This window comes from Vulpes vulpes, chromosome 4 (assembly GCF_048418805.1).
Source record: "Vulpes vulpes isolate BD-2025 chromosome 4, VulVul3, whole genome shotgun sequence".
NCBI lineage: Eukaryota > Metazoa > Chordata > Mammalia > Carnivora > Canidae > Vulpes > Vulpes vulpes.
Genome location: NC_132783.1, coordinates 117,161,657 through 117,183,952, shown reverse-complemented (window position 1 = coordinate 117,183,952; position 22,296 = coordinate 117,161,657). Strand labels below are relative to the sequence as shown.

General features: G+C 38.1%; 2 protein-coding genes across 34 annotated transcripts in view; one reads left to right on the top strand and one right to left on the bottom strand.

Moving 5' to 3' along the window:
* Positions 1-14,963, bottom strand: part of DCTN4 (dynactin subunit 4) — a 29,591-nt gene extending 14,628 nt beyond the window's left edge. Inside the window, exons 1-9 of one of the 2 annotated variants that reach the window (XM_026008453.2) lie at positions 14,728-14,963; positions 12,117-12,187; positions 9,615-9,793; positions 3,796-3,839; positions 2,510-2,617; positions 1,361-1,381; positions 878-951; positions 541-653; positions 134-243 (exon numbers count right to left, since the gene is read on the bottom strand). In XM_026008453.2, coding sequence (XP_025864238.1) covers positions 134-243; positions 541-653; positions 878-951; positions 1,361-1,381; positions 2,510-2,617; positions 3,796-3,839; positions 9,615-9,793; positions 12,117-12,187; positions 14,728-14,862 — 855 coding nt within the window. In that variant the 5' untranslated portion in view covers positions 14,863-14,963. The remainder of the gene's footprint in view (positions 1-133; positions 244-540; positions 654-877; positions 952-1,360; positions 1,382-2,509; positions 2,618-3,795; positions 3,840-9,614; positions 9,794-12,116; positions 12,188-14,727) is intronic. The other variant, XM_026008460.2, reaches the window with a different exon arrangement.
* A 33-nt stretch (positions 14,964-14,996) lies between these two features.
* Positions 14,997-22,296, top strand: part of SMIM3 (small integral membrane protein 3) — a 46,493-nt gene continuing 39,193 nt past the window's right edge. For 14 of the 32 annotated variants that reach the window (XR_012001224.1, XR_012001223.1, XR_012001216.1 and 11 more), the window contains exons 1-4: positions 15,377-16,236; positions 16,535-16,686; positions 16,876-16,905; positions 19,775-19,916. Coding sequence is in view for 5 of the 32 variants with exons in the window: in XM_072756846.1 (XP_072612947.1) it covers positions 19,893-19,916 (24 nt within the window). In the remaining 27 variants the exon portion in view is untranslated. Of the gene's footprint in view, positions 16,687-16,875; positions 16,906-18,457; positions 19,229-19,774; positions 19,917-22,296 lie in introns of those variants that run through there. The other 18 variants (XR_012001215.1, XR_012001218.1, XR_012001213.1 and 15 more) reach the window with 9 other exon arrangements.

The following is a 22,296-nucleotide window of genomic DNA, read 5'->3' as shown; positions in this document are numbered from 1 at the left end:
CCTGGACACCTAGTACATTCTCTAAGTATTTTTTATATTTACTACATTCCAGAAGCTTTGATTGGCCAGATACAAATGTTTATTTTTGTTTTTCTCTTGTACAAATGGCAACTCTAAAGAATGTAATAATTACCCGACAGCGCAGGGATCGTTTGATCAGAAGATGTTTGTGACGAGGATAGAGCTGTGAAGCACAGACTGGCTGGAAGTCAGGCTGCAAGAGGCGCTGCTGAAGGGTGGTCACTAGCATGAAAGGCAGAAACCAGACTTAGTTTACAATGACTCACTCAAAGCCAGACTTACATGAGGTAATCACATGAACCAATACTTCCTTGGTGAATAATTCTTCAAAAAACTACAATAGAGAAATTTGACATTTTAAAGTTCTTCAAGTGATTATATCTATTTCATTTGTTACTTGATTTATTTTTACCACTAACAACTATGATACCATTAAAAATCTCAAACTTGGGGCATATTAGCAACAAAAGCAGAATTAGATGTAAAGTAGAAACAAAGCAAAATAATGTAAAATATTACCCTCTGTTAAATTTACTGGTCTTGTATAGTAATCTTCGGGTAGAGGCTCCACTTCGTCTACAGCCTGAGCTGGCTCAATCTTTATCTCTTTTTGGTCCTCTCCTTCTTTAAGGCTAAAAGATAAAAAAGCATTCATTTCTCAAAGGTCCACCTGATATCCTCAAAGCCTATGATATCAATAACTTAAGTATTCTTCTATTGTAGAATTCTTTGTTCAGGTATTTTCTAAGCATGACAATCTTCTTTTGTCATGTGGCAACTGTTTTATGCCACATTCCTTCAATATTCAGTTCAATACCTGCTTTTCTCCTTAAAGCCATTTAATGTCCAAACTTACGACAGTCCAGCAAGGGTACTGATGGTTGCACCAGCTCGTGGTCGCTGAAGTCTGGTTCCAAGACCATATTTGTCCTAAACAGAGTTCAGAAATTCCAATTACAAATCCCATATTTACATATCCTATTTACCAAAAGAAAGATTTTTGGGGGGAGGAGGGGGTGGGACAGCATGAGAAGCTCAGGGAAATAAGCAGGAAAAGAAAAAAAAAAGCTACTTTGAAAGCTCCTTTTAAAGGAAGTAGCCCCAGATCATCTTATTCTTAAAAGTAAAAGCACCAAACATGGAGACTAAAGCTACATTAGTAGAGTAAAACTGAACTAAATGTGATTTTTAGAAAACTGTTAATCTAAAAATATCTAAGCTATGGCTTAGAACAGAACTATGTGGAGTGTCTAAGGCACATGATGAACATCTTCTTGGAACATCAGTGATCATCTGCTAACTTCTTCAGGGTTAGCAAGAATCATAAAAGAGAACTTACCACTACATGAATAGTGTGTTGCTGCAGGCCCCCAAATAGCAGCAGGTTGCAACAGAGACAAAAAAATGCAGCATAAGACAGAAGCAAACTCATACAGCAGGCAGGTTAAAAGGGAAGCTGGAAGAATAATGCCTTTAATTCAAATTCCTCTCCTAAATATACTAGTGCATATGCCGATCATACCACTGGGCTATTCCTAAAATTTCATTAAATTCACTAAAGCTTCTGCCAAATCTAGATGTTTTGCATGTTTTAATGTTTTATTAAGTTCTAAACTAAGTATTTTTATGGACCTCACCAATCCTTAGGGTTTCAATGGTTTAGCTAATTCTCATACGAAGCAGTATGAAGCAGTACGAAGCAGTACAAGTTACATTTCCTCAACTGTCAATCTACCCCACAGGATTATTGTGAGGATTAAATATGTGAAAAGTGCTTATCAGCACAGCGCCTGACACATTACTGTCCTTCAATAAATGTTATTGTCAACCTCCTGGGCCCCAAGCAAGCATACAGAAAAGAAATTATTCTATGAGAGCAAATAAAACCTGAGGGACAATAACAAAAGCTTCAAATGCTAATCTTTGCTTCTGGATTGGTAGTATACAAAATAGTAGAGAATGTCTTCTGTGAAGAATTTCTATCAATTACACCGGCATATAATACTATTTATTTAACCACACAAAATGCACTGTTGTAAAAGTCAGTGTTCTTCACACTGGGGAAATATAGGAGGGTGCCAGAAATAATGTGAGCTGGGAACCCATTACTACAGGATGTCAAAGGTGGCCTACCTGGGTAATATAAATAAAATCTAAAACTTGCCCACCTTCTTCTGACTTTCTGTTTTAAGAGTTCTGTGGTGTCTACAAAATTAAACATTAGCCCTGGGGAATAATCAGAAGAGAGAGGGCAGTGATTCAAAAAGGAACACAAAAGTCCTTAAAACTCAAAAAACTCAAATAGAGTGAATGATACGGCAAAAACCTAACTGCTGGACTTAAATACCTATGATTTGAGAAACCTTTCTTTGCTACCCATCATTCAGGAATCTAAGGTCAGCAGCCACTTTCTGAAATAGTCATTGTTCTCAAGGCACACAGGTCTTGATCAATGAACTGCACATTCCTTTTTGTACCAAGTCCTCACCGAAAAAGCCAAAGGCATATAGTTTCTACGCCGTGCCAGTTTCTTACGATCTCGCTCAACCTTCTCTTTCTGAGCAAGCTGCTGGTAATATTCAATCAGTTTGTTCATCTGCAAGAAATCAAAAATGTAGTATTTATTTTCATGAAAAAGCTAACAAGAAATATGCAAAATTAATCAATGAAACTACCTGGACACATAATGAACAGAGAAGTCAAATTACTATGGTGGGCAAATTTGCCCTTTTCTTCAAAGAGAACTTTTATTAGATTTCTCTAGATTATTTGCAGAATTAAAGTGGAAACTTTAAGCTTAAAATGGGAAGAAATGGGCAATGAAAAGGCTTGGAAATTTCATGCCCTCTTTCTACTACTCTTTTACTCCATTACTTATTTCCCCTTACAGCTGATCCCTTTTTTTCTGCATGGCCATAGGCCCATCTATTTCTAAGAATGTGACATCTCATACTCTGCCTTCTCCCCCACTCATACATTTTCATTTTTTAGAATATATTTTAATCCTAAAAGCAATAAATATTGATTGTGAAAAGTTCAAACAATATTAAACATGAAGAATAAAAAGCAACACTTCTCTTCTATCTCTTGTGCCCAAGTTTACCCTTCCCCTTACTAAAGGTATCTGCAATCATCAGCTTACAGATCTTTCTTACACACTTACAGACACAGGTATGTTACATTTTACACACATTAAAACAGAAATCCTCGGGACCCCTGGGTGGCGCAGCGGTTTAGCGCCTGCCTTTGGCCCAGGGCACGATCCTGGAGACCCGGGATCGAATCCCACGTCGGGCTCCTGGTGCATGGAGCCTGCTTCTCCCTCTGCCTGTGTCTCTGCCCCCCCCCCCCTCTCTCTCTCCCTCCCTATCATAAATAAATTAAAAAAAAAAAAAAAAAAGAATTTAAAACAGAAATCCTGTATAGAGATATATAGCTTTTATATGTCTGAAAAATAGGTATTTTTTCATACAGGGGAAAAAAACATTATTTTATAACTTACATTCCATGTAGTACTGTTTCCTTTTTCTGAATCATAACCTGACTGCAGAACTGCAGCTACAGCTAGGTTTCTCTACTAACTTAAGCCAGACTAGAACACACAGCCACTGTGATTTAATGTTTTATGAGAAACACTGTCTATGTGTAACAGACATCAAAATACACATCACAGATTTCTAAGCATATGTTCTATCCACTGATAAAATGGAAGATCTTCAGTCTTTTTCTCCCTCTTTTCTTAGTTCATCCTCTCTCCGATGATACTTTACTTACCCGTTGCGTGTGAGGATTTTCAGGTTCCTGCCAACCACCACTAGCTGCAAAACAAAGGAACATTAAACAAATTTCCATAATTTGATATTTTTATTTTCATAGAAACAGGTAGTTCTGGGCAGCCTTGGAGGCTCAGCAGTTTAGCACCATCTTCAGTTCAGCTCCTGATCCTGGGATCAAGTCCCATGTCAGGCTCTCTGCATGGAGCCTGCTTCTCCCTCTGCCTGTGTCTCTGCCTTTCTCTCTCTCTCTCTCTCTCTCTGTCTCTCATGAATAAATATTTAAAAAAATAAAAACAAGAACAAAAAAGCAGGTAGTTCTGAGTTATATAGACCAGAACATTTAGAATGAATTTTTCATTAAAAATAATAATGGTTATAGGGATCCCTGGGTGGCGCAGAGGTTTAGCGCCTGCCTTTGGCCCAGGGCGCGATCCTGGAGACCCAGGATCGAATCCCACGTCGGGCTCCCAGTGCATGGAGCCTGCTTCTCCCTCTGCCTATGTCTCTGCCTCTCTCTCTCTCTCTGTGACTATCATAAATAAAATAAAAAATTAAAAAAATAATAATAATAATGGTTATAAAGATAACCACAACCACCACAACTAATACATGCATAGCTTCCGTGCCAGACATCAAAATGTATTACATTTCATTTTTTACAATAACCCTCTAACATGGGGATTCTTATTATTAGTCTCATTTTACAAATGAGGAAATTGAGGCTCAGAGAGGTTAAATAACTTGCCCAAAGTCACACAGATAGTAAGTGTAAAGCTAGGACTCAAAACTCAAGCAGTTAGATTCTTAAGACACTGCTCTTATTTATAATACCATGCATTTTCTATGTTCTATGACCTTGATTCAGAGAAAAATTTCTTACGTAAGTAACAAACTACACAAATCATAATGGAAAAGATTATTCTGGAAAGCTAAAAGTAAAACCAAAATGAATACAGCTGACTCTTAAACAACACGGTTTGAACTGTGTGGGTCCACTAAATGCGTATTTTCAATAAATACAATACAGTACTGCAAGTATATTTTTTATTGCTTCTCTGGCCTACTTTACTATAAAACTATATCTATATCTATATACATAATACATATAACATAAAAATATGTGTTAGTCAACTGTTTATGTCATCAGTAAGGCTTCCAGTCAACAGTAAGCTATTAGTAGTTAAGTTTTTGGGGAGTCAAAAGTCACGCACAGCTTCTTCACTGCACAGTGGGAGGGTCAACACCTCTTTCCTCTGCACTGTTCAAGGGTCAACTGTATATATCTCAATTAGGCTCGCCAAAAAGAGGGGAAAAGTAAATTATAGTGAGATACCATTTTACAACCATCAGTTTGGAAAAATTTGAAAGTTCGATAATACTAGAGCTGCCAAGGATCTGGAGCAATGGGTAGTCTACTCTTATTACAGTGGGAGCAAAAATTGGTAAGTTGTTTTGGAGAGCTAAAGATACAAACAACTTAAAAGAAGCAATTTTACTTTCAGATATGCAGAGAAACCTTTATTCTTGGATGCTTCTGAGACCACTGTTAACAAAGGTAAAAAAATGAAAGCCTAAATAAATGTCCATCAAGAAGAGACTAAGTAAACTCTGGTAAGTCATGTATAAATCAATTATGTATCAGGAACATAATGCCAACACAGAAAAGTTGTAGCAGGATACATACAGTATGTTTCCACTTGAAAAACACTTGTTAGTGGCTGCATACATACATACATATGTGGAGAAGTATAAAGACATGCATGGATACTGATAAACACTGAATTCAGGAGTAGGATGATTACTTTCTCTCTAGGAGGCCAAGGAAGGGGAATATAGTGGAGATGGGCTACACAAGGGGCTTAAACTGTTTTGGTTATGTTTAATTTCTGAAGTTGACTGATAAAATACATGCATGTGTATTATCTGTATAAGTAAAAATAACCTTTTTTCAAAATAACAAGTACGCTTGTTAAGAGGATACCCTACCTTGCAAGAAACGGCAAAAATATCCTTTAGCACAATATTCATATTTTAAAGACTGCCTTACTTCAGGCAATCATGAAAAATAATTATGTGAAACAAATGTTTCAGTTGTAGTAATATTTTGCAAAATCTAGATGTTTTACCTAATTGCTTCTTTAGAACTGGTAGTTTACTCTGAAGAGCAATTTGGGAGACATAACAATCTCATTTCTCTGCACATTACAGACATAATGGCTTACTTATAAATAAACAAATAGTTCTAAAGTGGTTTTAGAACTTCTCAGACACCAATGACATCATGAAAAAAAATTATCTGTACTCTTTAAGAGCTCCTAGTATTCAATTATCATAGTCAAAATACTCTACAGGAGATAGATTTCTGGAAGTAAACACAGATTTTAAGCTTTGAAATTCAAATTCTCCAGTCTTAATAGCTCATAATCTAAAAAGCATAAAACATTCTCTTAAGAGTAACACTGAGAAATCTATTTGGATTTCTGGGCTTTGTTTCTTTAACTTGATAACAGGAGACAAAATACAAACAGAAAAATACACTTCAAAAAAATACACTTCAATTCAATGAGGCATATATACTGCCACTTTGAGGATGGATGAATGGACAGATTTGTTTGTTTATTTATTTATTTATTTCAGAGAGAGAGAGAGAGGCAAAGACACAGGCAGAGGGACAAGCAGGGTCCATGCCGGGAGCCCGATGCGGGACTCGATCCTGGGACTCCAGGATCGCACCCTGGGCCAAAGGCAGGTGTTAAACCACTGAGCCACTCAGGGATCCCCTTTTTTTTTTTCATATTCAACTTAAATGCATAAGCAAATTCAAACAACTTACTTGCTACACTGATATTAAAACACAAATATTTACTGACAATCTAGAAAGGTGCTATAGAATCTTCATAATACAAACCACATTTCAGGAAATATCAATCCAGCAACAACAAAGAGCTCAAGCATTCCAAACCAAACAACAGAATCAAGGATTAAATGTTTAGTAACAGAGTTGAATCTAAAGAAACCTGACCTATACTAACTTCCAAATTATGTAAAGAGTCCTTCATTTTAGTTACGTCAAATGACATAATGAGTTCATTATGGGCTTCCTCACAGACTAGGAAGCTGAAATTTTAATGAAAATCCAAAAAAAACTAAGTTGTTTCAGAAAATTGAATGAAATTTTAGAAATAAAAAAGACAATGGAAAAAAAAAAAGACAATGGGGAGTTAGCAATGCTATTGTTTTATAAAAAGATAGCAACTCAAGACTTTGAACTGATTGTACAGTTTCTCTTACGTAAACCACGAGTACAGGAAATGTAAAAATAAAGGAAGTTTCCTTTATTAAAGGTAAGTACAATCTCTACTCTGAAATGCTCAAATGATGGAAAGGTAATTAGTGCCTTAGGTGCACTTTAGGTCCAAACACAATTTTTCTGTTTCACTGATATTCTACATAAATACATGTATCTTTGAGCACGTGTTTAACGCCTCAGGGTATTTGGATATAAAATTGCTAAGCAGAAGGATAAAGCAAATTATTATTATTATTTATTTTATTTATTTATTTTTTTATTGGAGTTCAATTTGCCAACATATAGCATATCACCCAGTTTTCATCTCATCAAGTGCCCCCCTCAGTGCCTGTCACCCAGTCACCCCATCCCCCTGCCCACCTCTCTTTCCACCACCCCTTGTTCGTTTCCCAGAGTTAAGGGTCTCTCATGTTCTGTCACCCTCACTGATATTTTCACTCCTTTCTCCTTTATTCCCTTTCACGATTTTTTATATTCCCCAAATGAATGAGACAAACATATGTTGGGTATTTGTCGTTTCTAATCGCTGAGTAATATTCCATTGTATACATAGACCACATCTTCTTTATCTGCAAATTATTTTTAATAAATGGTGAAGGAGTTTAAGAGTATACTATCATGATGAACACGGAGTCATGTACAGAATTGTGTAATCACTATATTGTACACTTGAAATTAATGTAACACTGTATGTTAACTCTACTGGAATTAAAATAAATAAAATGCCATTTATTTTGTTAAAATAAGAACAAATATAAAAAGGGGCACTTTGGAGCACCTGGGTGGCTCAATCAGTTAAGAATCCAAATCTTGATCTCACTCAATTCTTTTTTTTAATTTTTATTTATTTATGATAGTCACACAGAGAGAGAGAGAGAGAGAGAGAAAGAGGCAGAGACATAGGCAGAGGGAGAAGCAGGCTCCATGCACCGGGAGCCCGACATGGGATTCGATCCCGGGTCTCCAGGATCGCGCCCTGGGCCAAAGGCAGGCGCCAAAACGCTGCACTACCCAGGGATCCCGATCTCACTCAATTCTTAAGCTCATGGTCCTGAGTTCAAGCCTGGTGTTGGGCTCCAAGGTGGGGGTGGAGCCTATTTCGGGGAAAGAAAAAAGGAGGGGGCGGTGCCTGGGTGGTAGAGTTAGTTTAGTGTCTGACTCTTGGTTTTGGCTCAGGTTGTGATCTCACAGTTATGAGACTGAGCACCAAGTCTGGCTCTGCACCCAGCACAGAGTCTGCTTGAGATTCTTTCTCTATCTCCCTTTACCCCTTCCACTCGTGCTCTCTCTCAAACAAATATATCTTAAAAAAAAAAAAAAAATAGAGGAGTGCCTGGCTGGCTCATTTGGAGAAGCATGACTCTCAATTTTGGGATTGTGAGTTCAAGCTCCATGTTGAATATAGAGATCACTCAAATAAGTACACTTTAAAAATTAAATAAAGTGTAAAAATAAAATTTAATTTTATTAATTTTATTAATAAATTTTAAAAATAAAAATTTTATAGAAGTTATCAAACTGCTCTCCCAGGTAGTAGCATATAAAATAACTGTTTTCCCATATTCTTGCCAACACTTGATATTACCAGATTTAAAAAATTTGCCAAATCAAACAAGTTTTATTTTGCATTAATAGTATAAGGCAATTTATGATACTCAAAGAAAGAGTTAAGAAATAAAAAGAAAGGGCTAAATAATGTCAGGGGAGGGAAACACAAACTTGAGTCGTAAATTTATGAGAGGTTAAGGTCTTACCATGGAATTTGCAAGGTTTGGAGAAGTTTGGAGTCCAGATAAAGATCATTTTAACCCTATCATAGGGTCTTCCATGTAAATATTTTGGTTATCGATCATTTTTATTTCCATTTTGAGAGCTGCTCTTCTCATCCTTTGCCTGGTCTTTCTCTGGGGCCTCTTTCTTGATTTACAGGGGTTCTTCATTTTCAGTTATTTATCTTTAGTCTGTTACATATGATCCAAATATTTCTCTTAGTTTGTCATCTTTATCTTTTAGATTTGTTCATGGTGTCTTTCATCATCAGGACTATTTTTTAGAAAGAGCATCAGTATTTTGATTCTAAGGGGACACCTGGGTGGCTTAGGGATTGAGTCCCACATCAGGCTCCCTGGAGAGAGCCTGCTCCTCCCCTCTGCCTGTGTCTCTGCCTCTCTCTCTGTGTGTCGCTCATGAATAAATAAATAAAATCTTTAAAAAAAAAAATCTGCAAAAAATTTTTTTGATTCTAAGAAAGTGTTGGGATTTATCAATGCTATTTTATCAACTCTAAGAAAACTAGTTTATCCAGTCTTAGATGAAACATCATAGTCCATAAATGTGAGAATTTGGGAACACAGAAGAATTAGATCTGAATTTAGCTCCTGCCTTCCAACAAGTAACAGAAATAATAATCTGCTCCTGCCTTCCAACAAGTAACAGAATAATAATCTGTGAGCAATTATAACACTGCCAATTTCACAAAATCTCATGTTGAAGTCCGCCTGACTCACCTACAGATTTGTCTGCCATGCCTACATCTCTAGATGTCCAGCGACAAAATCCACAGGCCAGGTAGTAGGCTTTCTTCATGGTGGTCTTGGCAGGGTCATCTGGAAGCTGTGTGGAGATGCTTGTTGCCCGAGTGGAGAGAGTATGCATACAGCCAGGACAGTCAAAGCAGTTGGCACATCTATAACACAACATAACTGTTCAGTCATTTGACAAATATTGATCAAGCACCTGCCTTGTGCCACACGTTGTTCTAGGTCTTAGGAATTCCAGAGGGAACTATAAGAGAGGACTGTCTCTCAACTAAAATTAAAAAGTATTAAAATCTTGTTTTAAAATTTAAAAAATATATATGTATATCTATTTTTAGTAAAATACAATCATCACCAAAGTTCCTGAAGAATTAAAGCCTGACTCAACCCTACTCCAGAGAAAATCACTGTTAAACAGTCTGGATTTAAGTATTTCAGACTCTTTTTAGGCTTACACGGACCACGATTTCTGAGGAAGAGAAAGGTCACAGGACAGAGCAGCTATACAAGGAAAACTTGAGAGGCAATAACACAATAAGCTGTGAAATTGGGTTTGGAAAACAACTGCTTATTTGCTATGTCAGAGAGCTGACACAGAAACCAAACAATGCTATCAAGGTGCAACAGTTCAGGAGCATTGCATTTTCAGGGCTTTCTGTTCTCTCCTTAGGCCCTACTCTTCTCCTTCAGGGGCCCCTGTGCCTTGTTGCTTATAACTTTCTCACCATTTGAAATTATCAAGATTTCACTTCCAGTCCTGGACGTGCTCTGAAGCTCTGTTCCACAACTCTATCTGTGATACTTTGCCATCTGGATAACATCCTCATATGAGGATAATAATGGTATCCACCCACTGTTCACTGATATTTTGAGGATTAAATGATAAAATTAGTGTGTGAACATTAAAAAAAAAAAAGTGTCTGGCTTATCAGGAGGCAATTATCAGGTTCAGGAAAGATAAGTCATAGTGGTTCACCTCCACGGAGGCTTAAGGGTATGATGGTAGAAAGGACTTCCATGCTAAACTAAAAATCCAGTGGGAATGAGCACACCTACTACCCAAATCTTGTTTTTTATTAATACCATTTTTCAATAAAAGGAACCAGGGCTACTTGGAGAAATTGCTAATTTAAAGACTGAAGCAGAGTCCTGGGATGAGACTAGAGTATCTTGTAGGACAGAAAAGTAAGGAAATGCTCCAAGAATGAATAACCCCCGGCCCCACCCCATGCAATGATGGCAGTATGTCAAAGGTATACAGGAGTCTACTAAAAGAGCTCCCAATGGCCAAAGCTGGAACAATCTAAGCAAAAAAAATAAAGTGGTACTGGATTATATCCTAATGCATAAAATCAATATTCATGCTTTAAATAAATAATTAAATAGGAGAGAAGAGAGAAAAACCTGCCATTCAAAAGAATTCCAAATAACTTATGTAGAGAACCCTCATGGAGGGGGCACATAACTCCCAACTATTTAAGTGTCAGCTGTAAGTGTGATTTTTCCCTCCAAAGAGTACAGTATAAAAAAGGAGAAAAAAAGAATGACCCTACATCAGAGAAACCTGACAAACAAGAGTTCAAGCCAGGTCATCAAAATTAACATAAACAGTGATAAGTTCTATTGATAGTATGTACCCTCAGTGGATGTAATGAAAGATGTACTTTACCTCTGTTGTCTTCCTCCCCAAAACATATTTCCCCAGCTGATGAGAAAAACATCAGATAAATTCCAATCAAGGGACATTCTACAAAATATCTTACCAGTACTCCTCAGAACTTTTAAGGTCCTCAAAACAAAGGAAAGCTTAAGAAAATGTCACAGCAAGAGAAGCCTAAGGAGACATGACTATTAAATATAAAGTGTGTATCCTAAATAGAATCCTGGAACAGAAAAAGGAGAACAGGGAAAAACTGAGGAAATCAGAATAAAATGAAGTGTTTATTTAATAACAAAGTATCAATGTCGTTCATTAATTGAGGCAAATATACTATACTAATGTAAGACATTACTAGGAGAGACTGTGTATGAAGTGCACAGAACTCTCTGTACCATCTTCACCTTAATTTTTAAGTTTAAAGCTGTTCTAAAATAGAAAACTAATTTAAAAAATCAAAAGACAATTCATCTTTGGCAAAGGTGATGCTAAAAAGTGAAAAGCAGCTAGTTAGAAATGAGAGTTAATTCCATGTATTTTCTTACTAGCTATTAAAAAAAACAGTTGAGAAAACAGAAAAAAAATGGATCACAGTCTTACCTACTCTTTTTTATCTTATTTTTTAAAGGTGCTTTTTTTAGAATTTTTAAAATTTATTTATTCAGAGAGAGAGAGAGAGAAAGAGAGAGAGAGAAGCAGAGGAAGAAGCAGGCTCCACGCAGGAAGCCCGAAGTGGGACTCGATCCCAGGTCTCCGGGATCACACCCAGGCTGCAGGCGGTGCTAAACCGCTGCGCCACTGGGGCTGCCCCTTACCTATTCTTTTTTAGTTTGGCTTCAGCTGATGGCATATTTTCTAAGCAGCTGGGACAATAATGGGAGTCCACCTAGAAAGAAACAAGAAACTAAAAATCAGAGGAAAAGGCACTCAGTCTAGCTTGTATATACATCTATGCCAAATAGCGAATTCTAAAATATACTGCAGCAGAAAGTGAGAAACCAATGATATGCCAAAAAACCTAGACTGTTTACAGCTTATTCTTCAACCATGTTTTTTCTTATCCTCTAGATTTTCTAAAACCGTTCCATTTTTCCTTTCTGATCTTTCCTGTTCCCTTTCATCAGGGTTTTATGTAATACATGTGTTAAAAGGTGTCTACGGAAAAGAAGAACTCTATGATAATTTAGTGTAACAGAGTAATACAAAATAACCTACTTTGTGAAGCTGTGATCAAATATCCTTCCATCCTTTTTACTGTTTAGCTTTAATGGACTCTAAGAACGTGACCACACTTAAATTGTTAAGGGAGACTTAAAAAAGTTATCTTATTACTAAAGTATTACAGGTTCACAAAAGCATAAATTAATATTTACAAAACCAGCTTTAGACAACTGATTAGAGATTTTTAAATGGCAAATTAAACTACTAAACTAGCAAGATAGCCTTATTGTATTTAACTCAAAAACAGCAGAAAATTAAATTCGCTGTATTTTTTAAGGTCTGAATAATTATTTTCTTTAATGTAGGTATATCCTATTGGACAATTCTAGAACTCTAATCACCTACAGATGTAAAGACAGATTTGAATATAAATAGTATGATACAAACAGGCTTCTTTTTTCATCATCTGCTCTACATAAGACCACCTTTGAAAGAATAGTTTCTGCTCAAATAATCTCCAGGAACATAAAATACAGTATTGGCTAATATGTGCACTCACTCATCATAAAAGGCAAACACTAATTTGTTCCTTCTTGTGGCTCCTTTCAAATTACGGCTGTCCCTTCAAGTGCAGCTCCAATCCCAGGTTCTTGGTTAGAACTTTCTGGACTCCTCCAGCCCTCACTAGTCTCATCCTTCCCCAAACTCTAAATGGCCTCCACTTCATAGGTGGAGGTACCCACGAGTCTGTGAAAGACGCAGTAAGACACAATGTCCTAGCTAAAGATATCCTTGGAAATCATGGAGACTGAGCTCTCCAATGACCACCAAGTGGGAATCTAATCCAATAAACTCTGGAGGTGGAGGTGGAGGTGGAGCCTGAACAGGAAAAGCATGTAAAAGACAAAGGACCTGCTAAAGAGATACGGAGAAAGCACAAATGAAAAAAATACAAGAAATGTCATGTACATGATATGGCATTGATTTTTCTCTTGTATTATTTAACTGCCTTCTGTGACTATTCTTATTTTTTGTGACTATTCTTAATATAATGAAAAATATGCCAAATAAAACTATTAATGATAATGTGTAAAATGGCAGATGGCATAGGGCACGTATTCATACGCATTTTTAACAGGCTGGGGATCTTCAGTGAAGTTCTCTGAATCATGTTTCAAACCCTGATTTGAAAGGCTGAGGAGTTTCAAATCCTGGTCCTCCCTGTCACCTCCAAATTTTTGGCTGTGATCTAGGTCAAACATTGCATCTGTTACCTTAACTATAAAGTAGTGTGTGTGTGTGTGTGTGTGTGTGTGTGTTTAAGGTATCCATTCTGTTGGGCTCTGGGATGATTAAAGGAGTTTACATAAACCCATGGCATATACAAAGTACTGAATAAGCAGTAACTGTTCCCAGCAGCTTTTTCTTAACTAGACTGTGAGTCCCTCAACAACAGGATTTATGTCTTACTCGTCGTTTAATCCCCAAAGCTTACTGAATGAACAAGTTGTGCCAAGTGCTGCAGAAGTTTGAGGATTTCGTTATTTGGTATACACACACACACACACACACACACATATATATATAATTAAAAAAAAAATAGGGTGGAGTGCTTTACGAGTTCTGAGCAATCCCACTTCCAACGCCCAGTTGTGCCTGAGGACAGCACCATACCCTCTGGAGAAACGCCATGAGCTTCTTACACGACACACCTTATTCTAAGCACTGTTCGCTCAACTCGCCGCAACCCAACCTCTTCCCTGCTGCAGGCCTTGGCCTGAGCCGGAAAACAGAGCCCGGAAGGCCCTTTCTGGCCAAAGTAAGGGCAGAACTTCCAGGAGGGAAGAAGCGTGAATGAGACTGCCTGCGGGCTCCACCCTACAGACAGTCGTGGAAAGACCGTACGTCGCCCCTCAGGTGGGCCCCAGTCAACACCCCCACAGCTTCCTCCCCAACCCACCCACTTACCAGACCCCCACCCCCACCCCCACCCCCCAGGAGACAGCCAGGGCTCCCAAAGTCAGGTTTGTCCAATCAGAGGGCGCCCTAGAACCAAAAGATCCGCTCAGCCCCACCCAAGGCCTCTCCTTCTTTCCAAATGACAAATTATAAGGCAAATTAAATCGCAAGCAAATCTGAGTGACGGAAGACACAGCCAATCGGCAAGCTAGGAAAATGACTACCCGCCAGTCGCGGTGACTAGGACGAACCCTGCCCCCCTCCCCCAACACGGGGGACCGGGACGGCACGGGACGACCGCATTACCTCGTGAGACACACATTCCAGCGACCGCAGTTCGCTACAATAGCGGCAGAAGTAAAGCTGCGACAGCGGGGCCCGGACCTTCTTTTCTCCCTGGACGAGGTAGAGAACCCTCTCTGATTGCAGCAAGGACGCCATCTTGGAGGGGGAGGAGCCGACGACGCGCTCGCCGCGTCACGTGACCCGAGAGCCTGCGTTCCTCTCGCCGCCTTTCCTACGTCTTTCGTCCGACGCTGTGCGTCAAGCTTCCGACCGCGGGGGCGCGGGGCGCCGGGCGGAAGCCGGTGCGCGTGCGCAGCTGGGCATCCCCGGTTTCTCCCCGGCGCTTCGGTGAACTTTTGCTCCCTGGACGGGAAGTCCGACCTCTCTGTGGTTAAGCACGCAGTCAACTGATCGAACACAGACAGGCCGGTGCTCTCCTTTTTCCTTATTTCTCCCCAAAAAGGAAGGCTGCTCTTTTGTTCTATTTACAGCTGCCCCTCCTGCCCTCGCCTTCCAGGCCAACCTTCGGAAGGCAGAGGGAGGGTCTCGGGGACAGAGTCCTCTGGGACTGGGAAGTTAGGAGTCGCGCCAGCAATTCCTCTGGACTGCCTTGTCACTGACCTGTAGGTCTGCACAGGCGTTATCTCGTTTCAGATTTCGTAGACTGTGAGTTCCTGCACATCGAAGCCGCGTCTCATTCATTTCCCGGTTTCGAGTACTTAGAATTAGGACTAAGTCTATACTATGAGCGTTGGGTACGTTATTGATTAACGGAGGAATTAAGTCAATGAGTGAACGATGTTGCTAGGTGTCATTTACCTTTTTTTTTTTTTTTTAAGATTTTTTAAAAAATTTACTTATTCACGAGAGACACAGAGACAGAGAGAGACAGAGACACAGGCAGAGGGAGAAGCAGGCTCCACGCAGGGAGCCCGACGTGGGACTCGATCCCGGGTCTCCAGGATCACGCCCTGGGCTGAAGGCGGCGCTAAACCGCTGAGCCACCAGGGCTGCCCCCCTTTATTCTAATACATACACTTTGGGATGCCTGGGTGGCTCAGCGGTTGAGCATCTTCCTTTGGCTCAGAGCGTGATCCCGCATCTGGCTCCCTGCTCAGTGGGGAGCCTGCTTTTCCCCTCTGCCTCTCCCTCTGTGTCTCTCTCTCTGAATCTCTCATGAATAAATAAAATCTTTTTTAAAAAGCTTAAATATATAAAATGACCACTTAGGACCCGCCTCTCTCATGAATAAATAAATAAAATCTTTAAAAAAGGCTTAAATGTGTAAAATGACCACTCAGGACCCGCCTAGCAGGGGCGGGAGCCTAGCAGTGCCTGCCACCAGTTCTGTGCTCTTCTCATCCTACTAATGTATTATTTACCTGCCTGATATTGGAGTTGGTGACTGAGAAGAAATGGGACTGAATGTTAATATTAGCTAACATCTATTGAATACTCATCGAGGGCAATAAGCTGTGACAAAACTTTATGTACACTGTCTCATTTAATTTCAACAAAAAACTCTGAAAGGTAAGTACTGTCATTTCTGTTTTGCAGCCCTGGGAAACTGAGGCTCAGAGAATTTCAATGACTCGTCTCAGATTTCATAAACAGCGGCAGAACACTGTTCTGACTCCAGAGCTTACTTGCGTTGTTCCTATGCACGCTGCCTCTAGCATGTTTCCCCCCAGCTTCATTGAGATACAATTGACAACTTAAAATTATATGTATTTAAGGTGTACACCCAGATAATTTGATATACATTGTGAAATAATGAACTCAAGCTAATTAACATATCCATCACCTCACATAACTCTTTCTTTTTAAGATCTTATTTATCCATGAGAGACTCACAGAGGCAGAGACCTAATGAGAGGGAGAAGCAGGCTCCCTGCAGGAAGCCTGATGTAGGACTGGATTCCAGGACCCCGGGATCATGCCCTGTGCTAAAGGCAGAAGCTCAACCACTGAGCCACCCAGGTGCCCCTATTTCTTTCCTTCTTTCTGATGAGAACACTTAAGATCTACCCTCTTAGTAAATTTCAAGAATATACAATATTGTTAACTATGGTCACATTGTTACATGTTAAATCCCCAGAGGTTATTCATTTTGCATAACTGAAATTTTGTACCCCTTGACGAACAATTCTTCATTTCCTCTTCCCGCAGCCCTTGGCAACAACCACTCTCTCCACTTCTGTGAGTTTGTCTGCTTTAAAATCCATATATAAATGAGATAATGCAATATTATCTTTCTGGGTCTGACTTATTTCACTTAACATAATGTCCTCCAGGTTCATCCATGTTGCTACAAATGGCAGGAGATAATATATTTATGTTTATATTATATTTATATATCAGTTATTATGTATATATATATCACATTTTCTTTATTCATCTGTTGACATTTACATTGTTTCCATATCTTGGCTATTGTGAATAATGCTGAAATGATCATGGGAGTGCAGCTATCTCTAAGATTCTGATTTCGTTCTTTTGGCTATATACCTGGAAATGGGACTGCTGGATCATAAGATAGTTTTATTTTTAATTTTTTGAGGAACGTCTGTCCATATTGCTTTCTGTAGTGGCTATACCAGTTTACATTCCCACAAAAGTGCACAATAGTTCTCTTTTCTCCATCCTCAACAACATTTGTTATCATTTGTCTGATAATGGCCATTCTAACAAGTGTGAGGTGTGAGGTCATTATGGTTTTGATTTGCATTTCTCTGATGATTGGTGATGTTGAGAACCTTTTCATATAGCTGTGGTCATTTGTATGTTTTCTTTAGAGACATACCTATTTAGGTCCTTTGCCCAGTTTTAAGTTGGGGTATTTATATTTATTTAGCCATATATTTTGGATATTAACCCCTTATCAAATATGATTTGTAAATATTTTCTTCCATTCTATAGGTTGTCTTTATATTCTGTTGATTGTTTTCTTTGCTATGCAAAAGGTTTTTTAGTTTGATGGAATCCCACTTGTCTATTTTTGTTCTTTGTTGCCTGTGCTTTTAGGGTCATATCCAAGCAATCATTGCTCAGATCAATGTCAAGAAGTTTTTTCCCTGCGTTTACTTCTGATAGTTTCGATTTCAGTTCTTCTGTTTAAGTCTACATTTTGAGTTAACTTTCTATATGATATGAAATAAGAGTCCAATTCCATTCTGTTGTATGTGGATATCCAATTTTCCAACACCATTTACTTCAGAGACTATCTTTTCTTGTCAAAGATCAGTTGACTGTTGATGTATGGATTTATTTTGGGACTCTGTTCTGTTCCATTGGTCTATATGTCTGTTTCTATTCCTGTTTTGATTAGCTGTAGCTTGTAACATATTTTAAAATCAGGATGTATGATGCCTCTAGCTTTGTTCTTTTTGCTTAAGATTGACTTGGTTACTCAGAAGTCTTTTGTGGTTCCATATAAATTTTAGAGTTGTTTTTTCTATTTCTGTAAAGAATGCATTTGTGATTTTGATGGGGATGGCACTGAATCAGTAGATCATAGATCACTTTGGATAGTATGGACATTTTAGCAATATTAATTCTTCCAATTCATGAACACTTTCCATTTATTATCTTCTTTAATTTCATTCATCAGTGCTTTATAACTTTTAGTGTACAAATCTTTCACCTCTCTGGTTAAGTTTATTCTTAAGTATTTTATTTAATGAATTTATTTTCTATCATAAATGAGATTGTCTTCCTAATTTCCTTCTTAATTTTCCTTTTATGTTTTCAGATAGCTTGTTGTTAGTGTATAGAAACACTACTGGCAAGGGAAACAAGAGCAAAAATGAACTATTGGGACTTCACCAAGATAATAAGATTTTACACAGCAAAGGAAACAGCAAAACTAAAAGGCAACCTATAGAATGGGAGAAGATATTTGCAAATGACATATCAGATAAAGGGCTAGTATCCAAGATCTATAAAGAACTTATCAAACTCACCACCCAAAAGTCAGATAATCCAGTCAAGAAATGGGCAGAAGATAGGAACTTGTATAAAGAAGACATACAGACAGCCAACAGACATGAAAAAATGTTCAACATTACTTGGCATCAGGGAAATACAAGTCAAAGCCACAATAAGATACCACCTCACACCAGTTAGAATGGCTAAAATAAATGTCAGGAAATGACAAATGTTGGCAAGGATGCAGAGAAAGGAGAACCCTCTTACACTGTTGGTGGGAATGCAAGATGGTGCAGCCACTCTGGAAGACAGTAGGGAGGTTCCTCAAAAAGTTAAAAATAGAGCTATCCTATGACCCAGGAATTCCACTACTAAGTATTTTGCCCAAGGATACAAATGTAGTGATCCAAAGGGGCCTCCGCACCCCAATGTTAATAGCAGTAATCCACAATAACCAAGCTATGGAAAGAGCCAAGATGTCTATTGATGGATGAATGGATAAAGAAAATATGGTATATATATAAAATGGAATATTACTCAGCCATCAGAAAGGTTGAAATCTTATCATTTACATCAACATGGTTGGAACTGGAAGGTATTATGCTAAGCAAAATAAGTTAATCAGAGAAATAATTATCATATGGTTTCACTCATAAGAGAAATATAAGAAACAGTACAGAGGATCATAGGGGGAGGGAGGGAAAAACGGAATGGGAAGAAATCAAAGAGGGAGACAAACCATGAGAGACTTTTAACTATGGGAAAGAAACTGAGAGTTGCTGAAGGGGAGATGGGGTAACTGGGTGATGGGCATTAAGGAGGGCATGTAATGTGAGGGCATGTGATGGGTGTTACATGTAACTCATGAATTACCTAACTCTACATCTGAAAATAATGATGTTCTATATGTTGGCTAATTGAATTTAAATTTAAAAAATTAAAAAAAGAAACATTACTGATTTTTACATGTTTTTGTACGTAGCAACTTGGCTGATTATTAGTTTCAACAGTTTTTTTTTGTTGAGTCTTCAGAGTTTTCTATATATATTATAACGTCATCTATGAACACAGATAATGTTACTTTTTCCCTTCTGATTTGGATACCTTTTATTTATTTTTCTTGTCTAATTACTCTGGCTAGGACTTCAAGTACTATGTGGAATAGAAGTTATGGAAGTGCGCATCCTTGCCTTGCACCAGATCTAAGAAGAAAAGCTTTTTAGTTTTTCCCAACCGATTATATTAGTTGTGCGCTTTTCATGTATGGCCTTTATCATGTTGAGGTAAGTTCCTTCTATGCTCATTTTGGTGAGAATTTTAATCAAGAATGAATTTGAACTTTGTCAAATACCTTTTCTGTGTCTGCTGAGATGACCATGTGGTTTCTTTCATTTTTAAAATATATTATGTCGGGATCCCGGGGTGGCGCAGCAGTTTGGCGCCTGCCTTTGGCCCAGGGCGCGATCCTGGAGACCCGGGATCGAGTCCCACATCGGGCTCCCGGTGCATGGAGCCTGCTTCTCCCTCCGCCTGTGTCTCTGCCTCTCTCTCTCTCTCTGTGACTATCATAAATAAATAAAAAATTAAAAAATATATATATATATTATGTCACATTGATTTCTTTGTATATTTTGAATCATCCCTTGCATCCCAGGGATAAATCCCAATTGGTCATGATATATGATCCTTTTTAATGTGCTATTGAATTTTGTTTGAAGATTTTTATATTAATTAGGGATAATGGCCTGTAGTTTTCTTTTTTTGTGGTTTTTGTCTGGTTTTGGAATCCGGGTGAAGCTGGCCTCCTAAAACGAATTTGGAAGTGGTTCCTCTTCTTCTGTTTTTAAAATAACTTATAAAGGATTGGTATTAATTTTTTCTGAATGTTTGGTAGAATTCACCAGTGAAGCCATCTGGTCCTGGGCTTTTCTTACTGGAAAGTTGATTACCGATAGTTGCCTCATTTGTTATGGGTCTGTTCAAGCTTTCTATTTCTTCTTGATTCAAATTTTAGTAGGTTGTATATTTCTAGGAATTTGTCCATTTATCTGGGGTATGTGGTTTGTTGGCATAAAGTTGTTCACAATAACCTTATATGATCCTTTTGTTTCTCAGGCATCCATTGTAACGTGTTCTCTTTCATTTGTGATTTCACATGAGTCTTCTCAATGATTTTCTTAGTCTATCTAGGGATTTGTCAGTTCTATTTATCTATCTATTTATTTATTAGATTTTTATTTATTTATTTTTAAAGATTTTATTTATTTATTTGACAGGGAGAGCACGCACAAGCAAGGGGAGAGGCAGGCAGAAGGGGAGGGAGAAGCAGACTCCCCACTGAGAAGGGAGCCTGATGCTGGGCTGATCCCAGGACCTTGGGATCATGAACAGAACCAAAGGCAGATGCTTAACCAACTGAGCCACCCAGGCGCCCACTATTTGTCTTTTTAAAAAGCCAACTCTTAACTTGTGTTGATTTTTTTCTATTATTTTATTCTCCTTTTTTTTTTTTTTAGTTCAATTCTAATCTTTATTATTTCCTTCATTTTGCTAACTTTGAGCTTAGTTTGTACTTCCTTTTTTTAGTTCTTTGAAGTGTAAAGTTAGGTTTCTAAATTTGAGATCTTTCTTCTTTTTTAATATAGGCATTTATTGTTATAAACCTAATTTTTGGTACTGCTTTTTCTGCGTCCCATAACTTTTGGTACACAGTGTTTTCATTTTCATTTGTCTTGAGATATTTTAAAAATTCCCCTTTTTAAAAAGATTTATTTATTTATTTGAGAGAGAAAGAGTGGTGGGGGGAGAGAAACTCAGGCAGACTCCCTGCTGCTCGATCCTACCACCCATGAGATCATGACCTGAGCCAAAATCACAAAATCAGGTACTTAACCAACTGAGCTACCCAGGCGTCCCTCAAATTCTCTTTCGATTTCCTCTCTGACCCAATGGTTGTTCAAGTATGTTGTTTAGTTTCCGTGTATTTCTGAATTTTGCCATTTTCTTGCTGTTACTGATTTCTAGTTTCATTCCATTGTGTTCAGAGAAGATATTTAGAATGATTTTGATCTTAATTTTGAAGTCTGATTTTGTGGCCTAACATGTGATCTATTCTGGAGGAAGATCCGTGTGTGGTTGAGAAGGTGTTTTCTGCTGCTGTTAGGTGGGATATTCTGCTAATGTCTATTAGTCTGTGTGATCTACGGTGTTGTTCAAGTCAGCTGTTCCTTTATCGTTTTCTGTCTGGATATTCTATTCATTACTGCAGGTGGCGTACTGAAGTCCCCTTGTTCTGCTGTCTTTGGTCTTCAGATCTGTTAATATTTGTTTTATATATCTACGTGTTCTGTTGTTGGCATAAAATTTTTGTTATGATGATGTTAGTAATATCTTACATATAATATAGCACCTTTTGATTTATATAGTGCTTTCATATATGTTATCTCACAGTTTGTGTCACATTCTAACAATTTAAGCCTAAAAATCAGTAAATTCCATTTACTCTGACCTCTTATTCACCAAGCAATAGTTTCATAGTAGGACTCCACTCTTAGAAGAAAATGTATTAACAGCCAACTGCTTTGCAGTTGTACCCCATGTTAATGAATTCTTTGGCCTCATGGCTTATAACCTGGTCTCTGCTAAGTGTTAATCACTTTTTAC